General features: G+C 32.6%; 1 protein-coding gene across 1 annotated transcript; it reads left to right on the forward strand.

Annotated features, from left to right (window-relative positions):
* Positions 1-4,663: 4,663 nt before the first annotated feature.
* LOC134690770 (uncharacterized) lies at positions 4,664-20,504 on the forward strand. Its single transcript, XM_063550813.1, has 11 exons — positions 4,664-4,777; positions 5,305-5,377; positions 6,392-6,454; positions 8,137-8,285; positions 11,823-12,113; positions 13,135-13,358; positions 14,317-14,391; positions 15,247-15,278; positions 17,458-17,568; positions 18,617-18,669; positions 19,700-20,504. The coding sequence occupies exons 2-6, from the start codon at positions 5,355-5,357 to the stop codon at positions 13,353-13,355; spliced, it is 747 nt and encodes a 248-aa protein (XP_063406883.1). The 5' UTR covers positions 4,664-4,777; positions 5,305-5,354; the 3' UTR covers positions 13,356-13,358; positions 14,317-14,391; positions 15,247-15,278; positions 17,458-17,568; positions 18,617-18,669; positions 19,700-20,504.
* Positions 20,505-21,466: the final 962 nt, after the last annotated feature.

A 21,466-nucleotide genomic window follows, 5' to 3' on the forward strand; every position in this document is an offset into this window, starting at 1 on the left:
TGCATAAGAATATGCCAAAATTCATACTAATAACCTAAATTAAAAATGTCAAATTGAGTTTAATATCAGAAAAAGTGAAAAAATTTCCCTGGACAAGTATTTAAAAGTAACTGATATAATATAAACTTCATCAAACATATTATGCTGTATATAAGTCACTGTAAGTCGAGAATAGCAAAAATCAGCTATTTTCAACATTTTAAAGCCCGTTGCCATGGTAACCATACATAATTCAGGGTGGCATGTACAGACTTTTTTTCATATTTTATACAAATGTTTGTTGTCAGAAAGTTTCAACAAAATCGGTGACCACCCGTGCCCAACTTTGGTTGACGGTTACAGAGAATAATGAATACAAAATGTTGACCTACAAATTAAAGTAATGCATGTTGATGTTTCAATCATTTACAGCCAACATAATTATGTTTAAATTTAGCAAATACATTTTCGAATATCTCGAAACGTAAATAATGTAAAGGAGAGCCTAATTTACAATAACATCGATAGAAACAGAAGGGAAATGTGTATAAAAGTATCAATCTATGCATTTGTGTCTGCCCATCTCATCAATCTCAGTAAGATTTGTTGGGGGGTTTTCCACACTTTTAGACCGAATTCTGCTGTTCCTATAATGCATATATTTCCTAGTTTACATTTGCTTTTTATTGATTTTGCAATTTAGATGCACAATAAAAAAAAAATTAGAAAATAGCAAACTCAATAAAAAGCAAATGTAAATTAGGAAATATATGCATAATAGGGACAGAAGAATTCGGTCTACCACACTATAGAAACAAAATGAATGATGTGAGGAATGTCACTCTGGTCAACCCCATAGGGGATTGACGCATTGAAGCCGCTTTTCCCCTAAAAGAAGAAGATAAGCCATCATAAGGACTGATTGTCAATGAGACAACTCTCTGCCAAATGACACAGAACTTAACTACAGTTCACAATGTTGGAAGTATTGTTTTTTTCTACTTTATGATCAAATATGATTTTGTGAATTTTATGGTAAACAAAAAAAACATTATTGATAAAAATTACGGTATTTATGATTAAAATGTTATAAGGAACATACTAAGGTAGGAAAATGAGGTTTTGTTTTGTCTTGGTCCCGTTATGTCACCTGCCTTGTCAAACTGTCTATCAGTCATGCCTACTAAATATGTCTCGTACTGTGACACACTGTCTATTAAACATGGATATAAATCTTTCTAGGTGACGAACTGTCCTGTAAAGTTACCTTATCTACAAAGCGCATCATTGATTCGGATCAGTTAGATTGGTTTCTGATATAAGTATACCTTTAAGTGTTTACCTGTTAAAAAGTACTAGACAAAGAACCAGTTAAACATTATCGATTACAAGTAAATAGGTTTAAGAATAAGGCTTTGTATTTGAATAAACAGAATACAGAAACATGTCAAACTAATATTTGTTTTCTTATTTTTTTTATTATAAAAAGTACTTTGTTCATCAAAATTGGATTAAATTTAATGATAATCAAACAGAGAAAAATAGTGTCAAATACACTTACTTCCGACACGTTACTTACGTAAACAGCGAGTACACACATTTCCGCGGGAAATTTTAAGCACGAGTTTCACGGTTAACATTTCAATGGCATTATTGTAGTACGTTTGTCGAAATTTAACGACGAGATTCACATTTATTTTTATTGTTTAGATTACACTTTCAGCAAATTGTCAAAGTGGAATATCGAGATTTGCTTAAAAATTATTTAACAATGTTTTTAAAAAATTTCGAAAAAATCTAGAAAAACAGATTTTGTATATCAAGAAAAACAACGTCCTATTTAATGACCCTTCATGTTAACTTTCGTCAATTTGGAAAAAGGAATCACTAAAATTCGGGAGTCGCTCTGTGCAGTAGTTACAATAAAACCAATCATCACATGCAGATAAGATGTTATACTCTGATGGTGACAGTATTGTGCATTTCAAATGAGTCCACTAATTGCAAAAATCACATTGTAATGCCTTCTGATTTGACCGTACTGGTCTGTTGCAGCTAGTGCATGGGTGCCTTTTTTGTCAAGGATTATAATGGACGTCACCGCTAAATGTGTTAAAATGAAACAGTAGTGAGCTAGGTTGTTTTTTCTGTATTTCAAAGTTGTTTGTGTAGGTCAACCATTGTTGTTGTTAGTAGTATTCAAGTTTTCGTTTGATATTTTGACAAATTTTACCAATAACAAAGTCATGTGCACAATGCTAATAACTACAAAACACAGAAAAAAATCAAATTTGGGTTGCATCACTGATACCGTTCTAGAGTTATGCTGAATTTATCGTTTCCGTTCTCTAACTAAAGTTTGCCTCATCCAATGAACCTCTGATCCAACACGACTTTGGGTAGCTTCACTTTTACCGTTCTTGAGTTATGTCCCTTCATATCGTTATATACAAGCGGGGACATTATCTCTGTCATATGGACACATTTCCCATTTATTTATAATTAGTCCCTTACCGACACAGTCAAAGGGGACTTTAGGTTTGCACCTCGTCTGTCTGTCCATCCATCAGTCCAGTAAATCAGTTTTTCGCACTTTTACGTCATGCATGAAGATATTGATTTCAAAATTGTTATATGGTTTTATCATGACAAGTTACAGATCAAGTTCGAATTTTGTTTCAGTCTTATGATATTATGCAGAGTTATGGTCCTAGTAAATTCATTTAAATTATCAGTTTTCAACATTTTTTTTCGTCATGCATGAGGATATTGACTTGATATTTGATATGTAGTTTATACCGTGATAAGTTTTAGATCAAGTTCGAATCATGTTTCAATACAATGAATATTTGTAACCGGTAGGGGACTATATATTGCCATGTAATACTCACTGAATGCTTTTTCTTCGTCATTCCTTATTCATTATTTTATATACCTGAGTTCAAAATGATTACAAGTCGTGTGTATCTGAGTAAGAGTAAGAATAAGTGAGTGGTTGGATGGATGTGTTGTTTACATCTTTATTATCTTGTCTTGTGTCAAACATGTTAAAAAAAGACCTTCAGTTGTCAATTGTGAATCTGTATGTATTTATGTTGAGGAGACCCACACGTAGCCTCTTGCTGTTGGCAATCCTTTTTAAATAATTAAAAAGTTAAATAAATTGCCTATCAAATTTAATCGTCAGACAACAAACAGTATCTTGTCCCAGTTTTTTGGTCACTTTTGTTCTGCTTGTGCATGAAGCATCATGCATCAAAATTAGTTCTATAAAATACATCATGGACAGTTGTCTTTGGCATTACATGTAAAAGTAAGAAGCAGAACAGGCAACGTCAAAATGCCTGCTGCCCTCTGTTCAAGAATTGTCCAATTACACTTCACCAAATTGAACTAGTAATGCATAAAAAGTGAGATAACAAAAATACTGAACTTCTTAGAAATTCAAAAAGTCCCTAATGAAATGGCAAAATCAAAAGCTCAAACACAAAAAACTATTGTAAAGCAACTGTCATATTCCTGACTTGTTTATAGTCATGATAATTATAATATACATGTACAATTACTGATTTTGTGGTTGATTAAACTTTTAAAAAACTGATTTTCACTGAGGCTAATATTAATGGCTAAAGTAACTATCAGTTTTTTTCAAAAGTCAATTGGCCCATATATTTACCTTAACAAAAGATAGTTATTGTTGTATTCCATGATTCAAGAGAGTACAGAGAAAAATGTATGTAATGGCAATTATATATTTACCAAAACCAATTGAACATCAAACTATTTTAACATTATTATACATGTAAAAGCACGCAATGTTTTGAGCAGTGAATTTACATGATATACTTATTCCGCAGTTAAATATGCTCATTTATTAATAACTTTGAATTAATTTTGTTTATCTTTAATTTCAGAATTTCACGGGAAGAGAATACGCCACATGTCCTTTCAATGCTAGACACGAGATGCCTAAGCCTGAGTTGAGGTACCACATCGATAACTGTCCTGACAAGGCCATGTTGGAACCAATACTCAGTCATGGTTAGTGCAGCTTAGCTATTTATGCTCCATTTATGGCCAATGTCCATTATGTTTCTGGTATGTGCAACCATAAAAATCAATTTGGTTATCTGAGATGTGTGTAATATTTGAGGCATTTTTTCATGATACATAAGTGACTAGAATGAGAACTTTAAAGATTTTATTGATGATCTGATAAAAGTTTTAACTATTTGGGGTGTGGCTAAAAATTAGAATACCACATGTGAAGAAGAAAGAGAAGTGACACATGATTACAGATGATTATTTAGGGCTTTCATAGGTGGATCCAGGGGGCCCTGGGGGCGTGGTCCCTTCTTTTGTAGGAACAATTTAGTTGGTTATATAAGGAATCATTGAAGCATGACTAGAGCGGGCCTCCCTCTTAGGTCAGTCAACGGGTCCCCTATTAGGAAAACTTTTGGATCCGCCACTGGCGATTCCATTAAAATGTAGGTGAGAGGGTAGAAAGGGACTTTCAAAATATCCCTACATTTGTTTTAGATCATTTTACATAATCATGATAATGGTAATAGATGCATACAGAAAAAAACACGTGACACACTTTCAATAATAAAACTTCCCTTTCTACCTTTAAACATACATTTTAATGGAATAGCCCTTACATTTTATTTGTGTTTGTGATTTTTAGAACAGTCCAAGAATCAAGAGGATGGGAAGAATTTCAAAGGATGCACTGATTTACCCAAGTATGATGACCAGAACAGACAAAGTAGGGGTGCAGAAAATTGGGACGAAGGTAAGAAAAACATTGACCACAGTAAAGGTCAACTCCTCCTGAAAGTTGGATGGCGGTATGAATAAATGTAAATAAGTGTTTTCAGAAGATGTGCATAAAACTAGTTTGAAACTGATGACAAGTGATTGCGACTGTTGGTACATTTTTGTAGATCAGAGTTGGGCTTCTCTGTCACCCGAATTTCTAGGTTCATTGAATAATTTAGGTTTACATTCAAAGCAATGTAGTTCATGTAGGTCAAATTTAAGTGTTGCAAGCAATACTGTCTTTCTTTTTAGATCAATGACAAAACAATAAGGGTTTCATATTGTAGCAATGTTAAAGCAAATAAATTGTTAATTGTATGTTAAAAACAATAAGGTTGGTTAATAGAGAATTTATTTGTCCTACCAAAGAACAAAGTATTAACTTGTGCAGCCTCCTTTGCACTGTTGCTGAAGCTAGTATTTACATAATTTTTATTTTATTCTGACAAAATAAATGTGTTTTAAATAACAACTAATATTGCAGTTTAAATTTTTTGATAGAAATACCAGATAATCCAAGGATAGGAGTTGATCCTTCATATTTTGCTAGGATGGAGTATAAAGATATGTCAGGGTAAGTATAAAGTTCAGTATTTTTAATGAATGACATAGCACTATGGTTAGGCTGTAATATTATTCTGTGAGATGCACAGGATTAGTGTATGTAAAAAGTTTGATGTATATTTGAAAAGTTAACATATGATTGGCTTGATAATCATTGACCATAAATAACCTAAACTATGATTCAGTTTGAAATATTTAAAAAATGTAAAATTGTACATTACCTCAAAACATGTATTGCCAATTTAAACAATAGTTTGTGTCCATGCTACCGCAAAACAGATGTTCTAACAATTTCAACAATATTTTGTGTCCAAGCTACCTGAAATCAGATTTTCTAACAATTTTAACAATATTTTATGTCCTAGCTACGTCAAAACATGTATTGCCAATTTACAGCACATTCCAGTGAGTATGTAGCTAATGGTAATATCTTTGGTTAGCTTGCTTGTTAGCTGAACCGTGAAGTCATTGTTAGGTAAGGTAAACTACCCTCCTTTTATAGTAGCTTAGTCCTACAGAGAGATAGATTGGTTATCTGTTGGGCTAGTCTACTATTAAAGGAGGGTAGTTTACCTAACCTAACAATGACTTCACGGTTCAGCTAACAATCAAGCTTATTAAAGATATTACCATTAGCTACATACTCACTCAAATGTGCTCTAAACTATTTTATGTCAAAGCTATACCTCAAAACATGTATTACCAATTTGTATTACCAATTTGAACAATATTTTGTGTTCAAGCTTTGCTTACACAGGTCTTTAAATGCTTCATCTAATTTTTGTTATGAAGAACTTTTTGGACAGTCTGGTTTTGACGAAAGTTATATAGAAAAAAATAAAAGTTCTGTGAAGATCACCAAAATACCATGGCAACTTTTAAACTTAGATGAATGCTGTCATTTGGTGAAAAGAGGTGCAAGTCATACAAGTCATAGATTCTGTTAGTTTTAAACTTTAAAATAAATTGCAGAGTACTATATGTTATACCAGTAATGTTCATAGATATATGTGATATTTTTCAGAATGAGTAGATCTGAGAAGAGATCGTGGAGAAGTCAATGCCATCTACCTCCTGATCAGAGGCAGTAAGTTTCAATGATTTATACTACCAGCATGACCAGCAAAATTGTTAACGATTGTCTTTAGTTGCAACTGTATGTTTTAATTGGCAATAGACTTTTTTTATTGTCAGAAAATATACTATTCTGAAAATGTTGTGATGTTTTTTTTATTGCGAAAAACTTGTGACAGGGTTATAATCACAAAAATTTTAACTTGCATTTGAAAATGTTTATGTGCATTAAACTGGATTTTTCTCAATATCCCAAAATTAAAATCACATTTTTTGTCAAAATTGACAAAATCGCAATAATAAATATACACAATAATTTCTGAATTTCACAGTATTTTCGTATTACCAACTATTGACTCAGGATTTTGTGATTTTTATGCCCCACCTACGATAGTAGAGGGGTATAATGTTTTCTGGTCTGTGGGTCCGTTCGTTCGTTCATCTGTCAAGTTTCTGTTTAAATTTTTTGGTCGAGGAAGTTTTTGATGGAGTTAAAGTCTAATCTACCTGAAACTTAGTATATATGTTCCTTATGATATGATCTTTCTAATTGTAATGTATGATAGTGTCAGTGGGGTGTCCAGTTTCAGGTTAAAGTTTTTGGTGGAGGTAGTTTTTGATGAAGTTGAATTCCAATCAACCTGAATCTTAGTATATACTAGAACACACCCGTGGTATCGCGGGTCCGTGACTGAATTAAAGCATAAAACTGTGCGCAAGCCTTATTTTAGTATTAGTATTGTCATCTGATAAAGTCATACCGATTATATGATACACAGTTTTCTCTGCTTTTAAATCTTTCTGTTTGAACCCTTCGAACTGGAACTTATCAATTATTGGTAATATTAATTATTTGAAAAACGAAAGGTCCTGGAATGGAGTATTTTTTAATCAACAGCATTGTCCTATAATAGTTCTAAATAAAGTTGAATTCTTTGATTCGCTGTTTTACGTCATGCCGGCTAACAAATTGAAAACTGTACCTATACGCCTTATTTCTAGTCCAGATTTTTAGTATTCGTATTGTTATCTTAAAAGGTCTTACTGATTAAAATTCGACAATTTAGTAGTAACAACCCTGTGATTATGACCCGTGTATATACACAGGCACTTGTCAAAAAAAATAATATTTCCTATATACCTTAATATAGTGGTGCGCCGTAAGATGCGGAACGTACAGATAAGGTAATCGGTTACAGGTGAATATACTATTGGTATCGGTATCGGATTCGATCCGGAACTTCTTAATTATTGGCAATATTAATTACGTGAAAAACAAAAGGGCCTGGAGTGGTGTAATTTTTAATCTACACCTTTGTACTATATTAGTTATATATAAAGTCGAATTCTTTGATTCGTCGTTTTAACGTGATGACGGCTGACAAATTGGACCTCGTAATTTTAGTATTATAGATATATATATATATGTTCCTTATGTTATGATCTTTCTAATATTAATGTCAAATTAGAATTCTGACCCCAATTTCACGGTCCACTGAACATAGAAAATGATGGTGCAAGTGGGGCATCCATGTACTGGGGACACATTCTTGTTTATATATATATTTTCTATTCTCATGTTGTATTTAGTCTTTACATGTAGTATTATTAATATACTAAATGACATGATACTGAAAGAGCTCAGCCTTTTCAGATTCTATATGAATGTGATGTGATGATAATTGTTTTGTTTAGGTATCCCCAGCAAGAGAAACAAGAAGAGGAAGACCATGGACAACTCCGCAAGCCACGTATCCAGGCCTCTAAATTCATGATAGCTCAACCTCCACCTCAACAATCACAAGTGTTGTCATACAGTCTGGCAATGGCAGGCATTGTACGAGGTTGGTAGCAAAGTTAACTAATTAATTTATTGGTCTTTATGCCCAACCCACGACAGTAGAGGGGCACTATGTTTTCTGGTCTAGGTCTATTCCTTCTTCCATCCGTTTGTCTGTCTGTTTTTGCTTCTTATAAGTAGCAATGTTCTTGCCTTTGATGATATCATTTAGCTGCAACTTCAATTTTAGTTGAGAAAAATGCTATAATTATGGTTTTACATGATTAACTGATACTTTCTTTACAGATTTTTCATAGCAGTGGGAGTATTTTTCCTGTAAAGTTCAAGGTTTCATCTTTCAGATTATGGATTAAAATTCTACTTTTCGCAATAAAAATTTCACTGTTCCGGGGTGTTGAATTAGTGGGTGTTAGTTAGACAATGTTTAATGACAATTACTAGGGAGACAACAGTAAGAGAAACAATGTTAAAAACATAAAATATAAGGTTTCAACATTATAAAAGAGGGAAGAAAGATACCAGAGGAACAGTCAAACTCACAAATCAAAAATAAACTGACAATGCCATGGCCAAAAATGAAAAAGAAAGACAAACATTAACCCTTTCAACGCTACACAAAAAATGAATAATATGGCTGCTGCTGCTGCATTTTCTATGTTGTTTGCAATGAAAATGCACATCTACATTCAAACTGATATAACTTTTTTATTATTGCAGATATAGAAAAAGTTTGTGTATGTAAATTGTTCTCCTTATCCCAAACAATAATATGACGACTTCCATTTTTACCTTTTGGTCATAATGAAATTTGTATATACAGGTAAACTACAGGTAAAATTAATTAACCTGTATTATTTATGTATACCACTCCTCTAGACTGGAATCTTTGTTGGTTTTTGTGAACAACTCATAATTTTTACAGGTAAAGATTGTAAAATAAAATTTTCACAAATTTGTGGCTCTTGTTACCTTTGTACAGGTAAAAACCTTGATAACAGGTAAGTGCTTTCCCAGGAGCAATTTCTATGATTTCTATGGAATTGTTGTGTGATTAAATGGTCTATACTGGATTCATTGTTGAAAGAATGTGATTATATTTTGATATACATGTTCATTATATTGATATACATATACATAAGTGTTTGTTTTTACCTATTTGACATGTTTGCACCTGTATATCAAGGTGAAATACAATACAGGTAAAAAAAACTAAAAATCAAAAAAAAAATCAGATTTTTTACATGTCCATGTCCTGTATTACATTGATTTGTATGATTGTGTAAATAAAATATTGCAAGCTGTGTTGTGTTGTGTAGTTTCTGTATAAAGACAAGGTGAATGAAACCCATGAAGTAAAAGTCTTCTCAATTTTCAAGCAACAAACACCACTTGAAACTGTGATACTGTAGTTATAATGGTTATTCATATAATTCTTGACTGGGTTCATGCTGATAGATGGGAAGTACTGTAAACATTGTAAATGTAGAAATAGAATTTAATAACTAGAAATAGAACTCTGTAACATTGTAAAACTTTGGCAAAGGTATTCAATTCATGTAAATAACAAAACGTTGAAATTTGTCATTGTGTTCATTCACTCTCTGAAGATGAAGATGAAGAGTTATCGTCAACCCCCAATTTTCTCTTGTAATCCTTTTTTGTGTGGTACTCATGAAAGCAGTCTGGAACACAAAGTGCTACGACACACTTAGGACAATAGAAAGAAGTTTGTGTTCTACGATTACCCTGTCTGTCCTTTGGCGCAAAATTGCATGCCTTACAATCTCGCAATGGCCTTTTACGCTTTGCCCCTTCCTTTGCCGGAATATACTGCGGAAAATGTTGGCCTCATGCATCGTAGGGAGCATATGCACATCACGTTTGTCATGAAATTTTATAGCTAATAAATTTCCCATTCGTCGAAATATTCCTTGTCCTTGTTTCAATTTTTTTACCTCTGTAAATGCTTTCGGAACTAGTTTTCTGTTAGTACGAACAGTACCACAAGCATAAGTATTTAGTAGGTCCAACTCATTGAAAAGTTCAGGACTACAATAATAGTTGTCCAGGTATACTTTATACCCCTTAAGTAACAAGCCACAGAAAGCTAAAAGTCCAACTACTAATTTAGTGGTGTGAGTACAATCCTCTCCAACATCTACAGTATCAGCATAAATACTGCAGCTACGCTCAGCATCAGCATCATATATATCAAATGCAACACAATAACCAGATCTCGCTTCACAACATTGATACAACTTTATACCAAACTTGTTGGGTTTCATAGGATTATATACCCTGAATTTAACTCTCCCTTTAAAGGGACATGTTCTATCATCAAAACTCAGATTCTCTTCTGGTGTATAAACACTAAAAGTATCTCTCATCATAGAAATAAATGGCCTTACTTTGTAAAGACGGTCAGTGTTAGCAAGATTATTGTCATTCAAATGTAAGTTGGCCAGAATATTCATGAACCTATCTTTTGCCATCATTTTACTGAAAAATGGGGTGTTGATAACCTCATCTGTTGACCAATAGGCATCTAGGTCACCTTTTCTAGTTAATCCCATTGAAATTATCAAAGAAAAAAATACTTTCATTTCGTCTATGGAAGTTGGTCGCCATTTTGTGATACGAGAATTTGGTTTGAGTTCATCATTTTGAAGTCTCCTATCAGCGTATAAGTTTGTTTGTACGACTAATGTATCCCACATTGAATTCTTAAATAACAAATTGAAGAAATCAATTGGCTGTGGGTCTTCTCCCAAGTCGATGTCATTATTTAGACCCGGCGTTCCAGTGAACGGAGCACAAAAGGGGGGCGTGTCAATTCGCGACCAACCATTCTGCTCATCTACCCCAACATTTATGTCTTTATCATCCTGTTCAAATACTATTTCGCTCAGTATATCATTGTCTGTAATTATATCGTTCAGATCAAAACCTTCAAATTTGCTTTCTTCGTCTGATTCACCGAAATATTCCTGTATAAAATCGTCTAGTTCTCCGTCGTCAATGAACGCCGCCATTTTGGCATCATATTTTTTTTTACTTTTTATTTCTCCGCCGGGCGCAATATTTTCCCAAAGAAAGTTTCATTTTTATAAGCACAATTGCGACCTAGACATATGCCCTTTAAGATTGACTAAAGTCTAGATGCCTTCCGGATGATATACATACGATACATGCCGGCGAAACTGAACAACAACAAAAACGACTTATGCCGCGAATAGCAGCCTGGGACGGAGCACCTCATCGCGGCATATGCCGCGAATAGCGTTGAAAGGGTTAATAGTACATAAGGAAGAACATGAAAAACTTAAGATTGAGCAGCACAGACCCCACCAAAAGACTGGCAGTGATCTCAGGTGCTCCGGAATGGAAAGCAGATCCTGCTCCACATGTGGCACCCTTTAACATTTCCTCCTAAAAAAATGAAAAGAATTTCCTTCAAGTGCTGAAAAGTCTAATAATGAATTGTAGAATTCATGCTGACAAATTGAAAAAACACTCCATATTAATTTGATTGACCTATCATGTATTTTAGTCCTTCAAATTTCTTGATTTTTACCAACAGGTGGAGCTGCTATGAATCCAGAAATACCACAGGCAGCTGGTAGAGCACAGAAAATGGCAGCCGTTGGTCGTGGCAGTGTGCCTGCAGTGGGTCGTGGTATGGCCACATCTTTGCCACCTGCTGGACGTCCTATGGGGAGAGCATCTGCTCTGAACTATGCTCAAAATATGAATGGATCATCAAAAGTTAATGGCATGATGAGCATGAACAACTATGGTCAGACTATGAATGGCACAGCACAAGTTAATGGCATGATAAGTAATGGAGCCAAATCAAAAACAGGACCTCCAGGTTTGTTTGATGTACAGTCAATTGAAAAAGTTTTTTTCTGGTAAATGTATTACAAAAGATAAGGCCCTAAAATGGCCCACTTTTTTAGCTTAAATTTTAAATTGGGAGTTATTTACCAATATCACAGTGAATAAATAGGACTTATGCTTTTTTGTTGAAAATTTACGTTCCTGTGTTTTATTCAGGACATCAGAAATAGATTTCATTTTGATATTTTATGAAAATGGGTACATTTCCATAGATTGTTAAATGGGAAATATGGATTGCATATGTTATCAAAAAAGATCTGTTAGAATAATTTTTGTAAATATATTTTACATGTTTAACTTGAATATTTAGTTTGTCAACGCCTGCGCTCAATGTTTCATGGTCCTATATTTGGTTGAAATTCTTCTGATTTGATAATTTTTTTACCTATTTAGGATGTAAATTTCAACACTTGTAACATTGCACTTTATATTCAGGGCCAAATATGGCCTTTACCAACATCTCCTTTGGTCGAACATGCTTTAAATTGTCCTTAGGGTGATTGACCAGAAAGTTTTATAAAGTTAGTTTATATGACTTAAAAAAGGATTCAAATGAATGACCAAGTTTGCTGCATTAGCTTTTTTTTATATGAAATTAAGACAAGAGTCTAAAACTTTATTTGATTCAGATAATAACTAGAACATTCAAGATAAAATACATTTCAGATATCACATTGTATCATAAAAAGAAGTCACTAAATTTACAAAGCTTTGGAACGAAAAGTTTTGAAAGCTAAACAAAAAAATCATTTGTGAATATAAGTTCCTAAAGGTCTAAAAAAGAATAGTACTTTTAGGTTTACTTTGCCTAAGAGAGATGTTATCCTCATTTTAGCACAGTTTAATAGTTTAATTTGTCTGTAAAAAATAAAAAAAGTTTGTGAGATTTTATCAATTTCAAAGAAAAATAAGTTTTAATCAGAGCTTTTTACTTTCTACAATTTATTTCAGTGTTTAGTATTCTTGTTCCAATTTTAGTTTTTATTATTTAGGGTTTAACAGTCAGTTTGCTGCTTCTGAAAGAGAAGAGGAAATGCAATCTCCAGGTCAGTTTGCAGATTTTGATGATAGAGAAGAAGATGTAGTAAAAGTTGGTGGCAATAAGGAGAATGAGAGTCCTCCTGCCCCTTCTAGAGCCCCTGCTGGTATTGGTAGAGGTGTGGCATTATTACCCCTTCTGCTTTTAGTGTTGGCCTGGGAAGAGGGGTGCTAAGAGGTAAGTGTGAACCCCTTTTAAAGTATGGAATAATAAAAATTTAGAAATTATTGCTGTGTTTTCATTATTGCAAAATATGCAACAGGGTTTTATTCACAATAATTTAAACTCATTTTGAAATTTTTTATATGAATTAGGATTTTTCAATATCTCAAAAATTTAAATCACATTTTAGTGCAAAATGCGAATTGAAATAATTTCTGAATTTACAGTAGTGTTATAGTCAAGAGTTTTCTTCAATTGTATTGACAGAAAGGGGCTCAAACAAAAAGGGGGAAAAGTACTCAAAAATGTTTAGTCATACATGGGATATGAATCTTCAAACGATAAGCAAATTTCACATAATGAAAATTCAGAAACTTTTGCAAGATTATTATTATTGTGCACAAAGGGACTGGATTATAATTAGGATCATGATAATAAGAACTCTCATATTTAACACGGTGCACTACATTTTTTATGTTATTTCGAATAGACAGAAAAAATATTAGTCATTTCTTATAATTTAATTATAAATTTCATTTTAAACCGTAGAAAACCATGATAAAATGTTGATGATGTCACAGTCACATGACTAAATTATGTCTATGGGCTAATAACAAAATAACGTCAGCCAATCAAAAGACCCGTTACATCCAAAATTAAATTATTTCAAGATATTCTTGGATTAATTTTGCTGTTTTGTCCATTCTTTAAAAAAACAATTATAAATGCATGCAATTATTCCTGAATTTCTAGAAAAGAGAATAGCAAACATGACAAACTAATTAAGATATGCCTTGAACTGTGTTCCATAACTTCAGTAAATTAATTGGAAAAATGGTCTGAAGGTCTATCGACAACTTTCACTTTGTATATCTGAAGACTAATTTAGTCATGTAAGACAATGCAAGAATTGTGGGTAGTAACTTATATACAAACATACTGTTTTTAAATTTATTGCGATGTTCCATTGCAGATACAGAAGGAGCTCCTACATCTCCATCATTTGTTGTTGTTAAAGTACCATCAGATACTGGAGAGATAAGCAGAGGTAAGAAAATGTTTTTAAGAGTTGGTATTAATCTTTTATTGCAATTGTTACCTATTGGGCTGATATCTTTTTCATGTGTTAACACCTTCTGAAAAGTATTGGGTCAATAAGACAACAAATCTTTTTCCGTTGTTGCATACTTTTACAAAAATCTCTCTGAAACTACTGAGCTAAATTTAACCAAACTTAGCCTTAATTTTTATTAGGGTATCTAGTTTTAAAAATGTGTGGGGTGATTTAGCTAACCAATCAAGATGGCTGCCATGGCTAAAAATAGAACATAGGGGTAAAATGTAGATTTTGGCTTCTACATGTAAAACTCTGAAACCAAAGCATTTATATTAAATCTGATGAGAAGTTACATTGTTAATCAAGTCAAGATTTAACTATATATATATCCCTGAAATTTTCAGATGTATTTGACAACTGGTTCTAAGGTTGCTGCCATCTGTAAGATGTAATTTTTTTTATATACAAAAGGCTACATACTTAAATTATAGATAAACATCTGCCATCTGTAAAATTTGGAATCTGTTTGATCTGATACTGGTTCCAATTTGCACTATATCTGGTATTTAGCACTCAGCCTAAATAAACTTAAAGTTATAATGTTTTTTCAAAGATTTTAAAAAGTTTAGTAAAAATGTGAATTTTGGTAGATAATATTTAATAATTTTTTACAAAGAGTTGTCTCGCATACAGAAAAGTGAATAATACTTCTAAGTCAGAGTATCTAGCTTAAGTTATGCAGATTAAAATTGTTATAAGACCTCTGAATCAATCAAATAATAAGTCTAAAAGTATAACAAGACAAAATTAGATACTTCATTTAAATGTATTTTTTGTTTCTTTCAGTTTCCCCTGTAAAAGAGGGGTCCATTAATGCAGTAAGTACAAATTTCTAATATAAGATTGAAGGCTAAGGACCATTTTTAGCTCACCTGGCCCGAAGGGCCAAGTGAGCTTTTCTCATCACTTGTCGTCCGGTCGTCCGTCGTCGTTAACTTTTACAAAAATCTTCTCCTCCAAAACTACTGGGCCAAATTAATTCAAACTTGGACACAATCATCATTGGGGTATCTAGTTTAAAAAATGTGTGGTGTGACCCGTCAAACCAACCAAAATGACCGCCATGGCTAAAAATAGAACACAGGGGTAAAATGCAGTTTTTAGCTTATAACTCAAAAACCAAAGCATTTAGAGCAAATCTGACGGGGTAAAATTGTTAATCAGGTCAAGATCTATCTGCCCTGAAAATTTCAGATGAATCAGAAAACCCGTTGTTGGGTTGCTGCCCCTGAATTGGTAATTTTAGGGAAATTTTGTCCATTTTCACTTATTATCTTGAATATTATTATAGATAGAGATAAACTGTAAACAGCAATAATGTTCAGCAAAGTAAGATCTACAAATAGGTCAACAGAACCAAAATGGTCAGTTGACCCCTTTAGGAGTTATTGCCCTTTATAGTCAATTTTTAACCATTTTTCGTTAATCTTCGTAATCTTTTACAAAAATCTTCTCCTGAAACTACTGGGCCAAATAAAACCAAACTTGTCCACAATCATCATTGGGGTACTTAGTTTGAAAAATGTGTGGCGTGACCGGGCCAACCAACCAAGATGGCTGCCATGGCTAAAAATAGAACATAGGGGTAAAATGCAGTTTTTTGTTAATAACTCAAAAACCAAACCTTTTAGAGCAAATCTGACAAGTGGTAAAATATTTATCTAGGCAAGATCTAACTGCCCTGAAATTTTCAGATGAATCCGACAACCTGTTGTTGGGTTGCTGCCCCTGAATTGGTAATTTTAGGGAAATTTGGCTGTTTTTGGTTATTATCTTGAATATTATTATAGATAGAGATAAACTGTAAACAGCAATAATGTTTAGCAAAGTAAGATGTACAAATAAGTCAACATAACCAAAATGGTCAGTTGACCCCTTTAGGAGTTATTGCACTTTATAGTCAATTTTAAACAATTTTCATGAAATTGGTAAAATTTTACCAACATTTTCCACTGAAACTACTGGGCCAAGTTCAATATAGATAGAAATAATTGTAAGCAGCAAGAATGTTCAGTAAAATAAGATGTACAAACACTTCAACATCACAAAAACATAATTTTGTCAGGAATCCATCTGCGTCCTTTGTTTAATATTCACATAGACCAAGGTGAGTGACACAGGCTCTTAAGAGCCTCTAGTTCTATTTTCTACTAGTTTTCTATTCTTATCCTTACCTGATTTGAATCAAGTATACCAATGAAATGCAAGAAAATTGGTACACAATGATTACATACCTGCCAACTTTTCAAAATGCCCATGGTAGTTTTATGTGCAAGAGCACTCTTGTGGTCCCAAAATTTTAATGTTGTTTTTCTGCTCCTTAATACTATTAATAGCCTATAGCATTCATAAAATTGACTGTTTTGTTTAAGATTGTGGACAAAATTTCCATTTAGGAGCCTTCATGGGGGAAATCCCCTGCAAATAGTGACAGTTGGTAGGTATGTGATTATTTATGAATCCAAATGTTATTAAAAAAAAATCAAGAAATATGAAATGCTGATTTTGCTCTTAAAGATGCACAATATTCATGCATTCATATATAACATTTTGTCTATGGTAGTGACTTGTACAGATATGTTACTGGGAGTTATTTCCCTTGATGTCTTGTCAATTAGATACACATAATTACTTACGTTGATTCATATGAAACAGTACTCTCCATACAAAGGTATTGAACAGACTGATTAAAAGAGGGCATGTTTTTATTTCACTTTTATCAAATGATGGATTACAAAATCGCAATTTTACTGTTCACAAATAAATTATAATTTAGGTTGATTCATATGACACTAATTTTACTCTCCATACAATGGTATTGAACAGACTGATTTAAAGAGAGAATGTTTTTATTTCACAATTATCAAATGATGGATAAAAAAAAATCGTAATTTTTCTGTTTACAAATAACTATAAAATATTTGTTTACTGTTCATAAGAATATCTCTGATTGTATGAAATTTAACTGTAAGGATGACCTTTATTTTTACTTCATAGAATTTTGAAGATGCTAAGAAAAGAGAAATCAAGAAAATCGAGAAGAAATTGAAGCAGATTGAACTTCTTGAAGAAAAACATGATGAAGGATACTCATACAATAAAGATGAGGTAAAGATACATATTTGTTAGCAAGGCCCCTTGGTGGCTAAGTGGTCTAAGCAGTTCTACTACTGTAATCACTAGCCAGTCAACACTTAGGTTTTAAGTTTCAATCCCTCTCTTGCAGGTGCACTCGACTTTAATCTTAATCTTGACTAGGATTGTCAGTTTTCCTATCCAAGTTGAGTGGTTTTCTCCAGCACTCCATCTTCTTCTACCAATTAAAACTGGCTGCCATGAATAGACAAAATGGGGTGTTTAAAAATGGCATTTAAACACTAACAATCAATCTTATTGTTAGGGTTGATGTTATGGTGGGTTGGTATTTTCACAATTAAACTCTAGTATAAAGTTTTCCTGTGAGGGTCAAAGTCGTGCATTCATTGAATTTGTACTTCATATCAATATTTTCCCATTTGAAAAAATATTCTGCTAGAAATGTTTTAGCATCTTTTTACCGGATTTTGAGTTTAGAAACATTTTCCTGTAAACTGTATGCATAACAATAAAAAATGCTCAATGACACTATGGAACAGAAGACAAAAGGAACAAAGCATTAAAAAAGTTATATATAACTAACTGTATATCGAAAAGGTGGTAGTTCAAACCTCTGAAACCTTTCTTGCTGAAATATCAACATTAATATTTTCTTAATCATGCTAATCCAAATATGTTAAAGGATTTTTTTACATCAACAAAAAACCCAAAATACAAAAGACAAAGTTACAATCTTAAAGAGTAATCATAGTTACCGCAACCTTGTTCCATGTCCAGTTACAACTAGTAAATAAATCATGTTTCCCTAAACTTAAATATCAATCAAGGTACATCCAATGTGTTCAACTGATTTAGGGCAAAGATGTCATAAATAATCCTTGTGAAAAATGAGCTGGTTCAATGCTTAAATATCAATATTAATATCTCTAGTGGGTTAAAGATATTGAAAAATGTGTCCCAAAAAACTCCTGCTATTTTAACAGGTGATAGCTATAGAATATTATATTAAGTTTGGTTTAATCTTAATGTGTTAAATAAACTTATGTTTGTTGTATTGTAGAAGCTTAAAGTTGGAGCCAAGGACAAGTTGTTAAAGGCATTAGAGGAATTAACGTATGTTATTTATTGTATACATTTAAGGATGTACTTGGGTGAAATTTAAAAAAATCTGGAATTTGAAATTGATATTTTAAGTCAAAAGAGCATTATAAATTAGTTAAGGAACAAAATAAGCTAAAAAGATGGATAGGTGATTGAGCTCCTTTCGAGATATTCAATTAGAAAAGAATTGCAGGAAATGGCTGACTCAGACTTTTACCTTATATTTCAATTGGTATTTTTGGGGTCTTAAATTGAAAGGAAGAAATCTAGAATCTGCTTAAATTTTGGTAGCTGACCTTTAATGTAATATTCATGATATTGAAGCCTTATATGAAAAGAAAAAAACATGGGTGTTTTGGGAGTCTGAACATCTGAAAAAAATAATTAATAAATCTCACCAAAGAACATCCTTATTTTTAGTTCCTTATATGAAGCGCAGGTTATGGTTAATAATGACCTCTTTAAATAGTAAAATACAAAGTTTGTATGAAAAATTAATTATTTGAACTTTGAAAAACTGACATCAAATGTTAGACATAGCACTCTAAATCACTAGACAGCCTTAGTATATATATAGTCTCATGGTAGCGTTACTGCCTCACATGTGAAAGGCTGATTGTTCAATCATTGAATTGTCAGAGTCAAACCACTGACTTGAAAATTTGTACTTTCTGCATATCTGCTATAACACTAGGTTAAAATACAGGAAAATCTGTCAGAAAATGTTATTCTATTAGCATGTTCAGTCAAAGAAAAAAAAATAGGATAGTACAGTAAGCAGAACAAAATGTTTGCAACCTCTTATTTTAGTTAATTTGGAAGGAGAATGAACTAAATATGTTGAAAATGTATTCTGAAATTTATAAGTAATTAGCTCACAGTCATCATGTTCATTATGAAATCAGTAGTGGCTTTTGAGTGAGATGCAAAAAAAATAAGGGACCATAAACACATTACACTTATTCTGAAATAATGCCTGTCTATGGTTGGTTAAAATTATTTTTTTCTAGTTTTTTTGTAATAATCTTATCTTTTTTTGTAGATTGTAATGGGAGATGTGAAGGACAGATTACAATTTGATGGACAATACTGAACCATTAAAAAGTCAAGTTGATATTAGGACACCATATTATATATATTTTTTTTAATTTCTAGTACCAATAAATAATGGGACTTTTATTATAAATTATATTTTTAATGATTACGGGTTTTATAATCCAATCTCATGGTTTTATTTTGTAAAGAACACAAAGTTTGTTCAAGTGAAAAATCACTCTTATTGGTGTTTTTTCAAGTGATTGTTTGTGAATTATTGTGAAGCGCCTCTATACATTGAATAAAAGGATATGACATGTTTTGAAAATGTAAGGCCAAGCAATTGAACAAAGATCCTGGATTCAAAAGAAGCACCATCAGATATATACCAGAACTTTGATAATGTTAAGCAGCTGTTAGTGCTCAGTATTACAAAAAACAAATAGAGAACTTGGTGCTTAAAGCTTGAAAAAGCATGGAAACCTAGTGCTTAGTGCTAAAGAAAGTTGGTACAACTTAGTGCTTTGTGCTAAAAAAGGTTAGAGAACCTAGTGCTTAGTGATTGGAAAAAAAGAACCTTATGCTTAGTGCTAAAGAAAGGTCTGATACCCTTAGGTTAAGTGTATTAAAAAGGCCAGAGAACTGTATGCTTATTGCATAATAAAAGTCTGATAACCTTATGTTTAGTGTATTAAAAAGGTCAGAGAACCTATCTTTAATAGATATATGAATAGATGTGTAATGTATAAAGCTGATTAGATTTAGATGTTGTTAGTTGAATTTAGAATATTGTAGTTTTTGAAAGTACAGCTACATGTATTTACATATCAGTCGGGGCACTTAGCGAACTCCATAATATTATGGTATTCCGTAATTTTTTAGGAAAATTAAAGTTGTCTCCCTTAGACTAACACGGTAAATTTCATATGGGAGATAACTATATTTTTAAACTGATTCTCAAAATAAGGGAGACAAATGAACTTTATTTACTGTTTTATTTTCTTAAATACAATGGAACATACAGTATATAATATGACATTTCCACAAACAGAAAACCAAAAGTAGAATTGTTTTCAAAATTAAACATGGATTTAAATAGTGGTAATAAGATACCAAATAACACACAAATAAACTTGAACCATGTACTTACAAAGTTTGACGGGGTTAAATAACCTTGAAGGGTCCAAACCCTCCCCTAACCTGGAAAGTGGTGTAACATTACAAAATATGAACGAACTGAATATTTAATCAGTTTGATTTTTTTTTAAAAGGCGATATGGTTTAGGATTTTCTAATGATTAAAGACTATACGGTTGCCTATAGTTGCTTACATCCAATACATTTAAACACTGTTTGATAGTTGGTCTCGTTTTCAATCATACAACATTAATTATCCTTATTTATTTTTGTATTAACTCATCAAATGAATACGAATAAGAAATTTACTTAACAAAATCACAGAGAGGACAAGCACGTGGCAGGGTAATCAGTGGCGGGCGGATCCAGAACTTTTCCTAAAGGGGGGGGGCGGACTGATCTAAGGGGGAGGGGCACCCCAGTCATGCTTCAATGATTCCCTATATAATCAACCAAATTTTCCCCACAAAAGGGGGGACCGGGCCCCTCAGGGCCCCCAGACCCCCTGGATCCGCCTAGGGCTATTATACATCAGTACGTCATTTGACATCATAATCAAACTGATGAAAAATACCTGTTATATGACATGGTTATAGATACTTACATTCAATGTTCTCTTTTTGTAAAAGCAACGATA

The sequence above is a fragment of the Mytilus trossulus genome, chromosome 11 (assembly GCF_036588685.1).
Source record: "Mytilus trossulus isolate FHL-02 chromosome 11, PNRI_Mtr1.1.1.hap1, whole genome shotgun sequence".
Taxonomy (NCBI): domain Eukaryota; kingdom Metazoa; phylum Mollusca; class Bivalvia; order Mytilida; family Mytilidae; genus Mytilus; species Mytilus trossulus.

What these genes read in the sequence shown, in the direction of transcription:
- LOC134690770 (XM_063550813.1), top strand. Translation starts at nt 5,355, where the DNA reads ATGGAGTATAAAGATATGTCAGG. An exon ending in GAGTATAAAGATATGTCAGG is followed by an intron (nt 5,378 to 6,391) that starts GTAAGTATAAAG and finishes GATATTTTTCAG; the next exon opens with AATGAGTAGATCTGAGAAGA. An exon ending in AATGGCAGGCATTGTACGAG is followed by an intron (nt 8,286 to 11,822) that starts GTTGGTAGCAAA and finishes TTTTACCAACAG; the next exon opens with GTGGAGCTGCTATGAATCCA.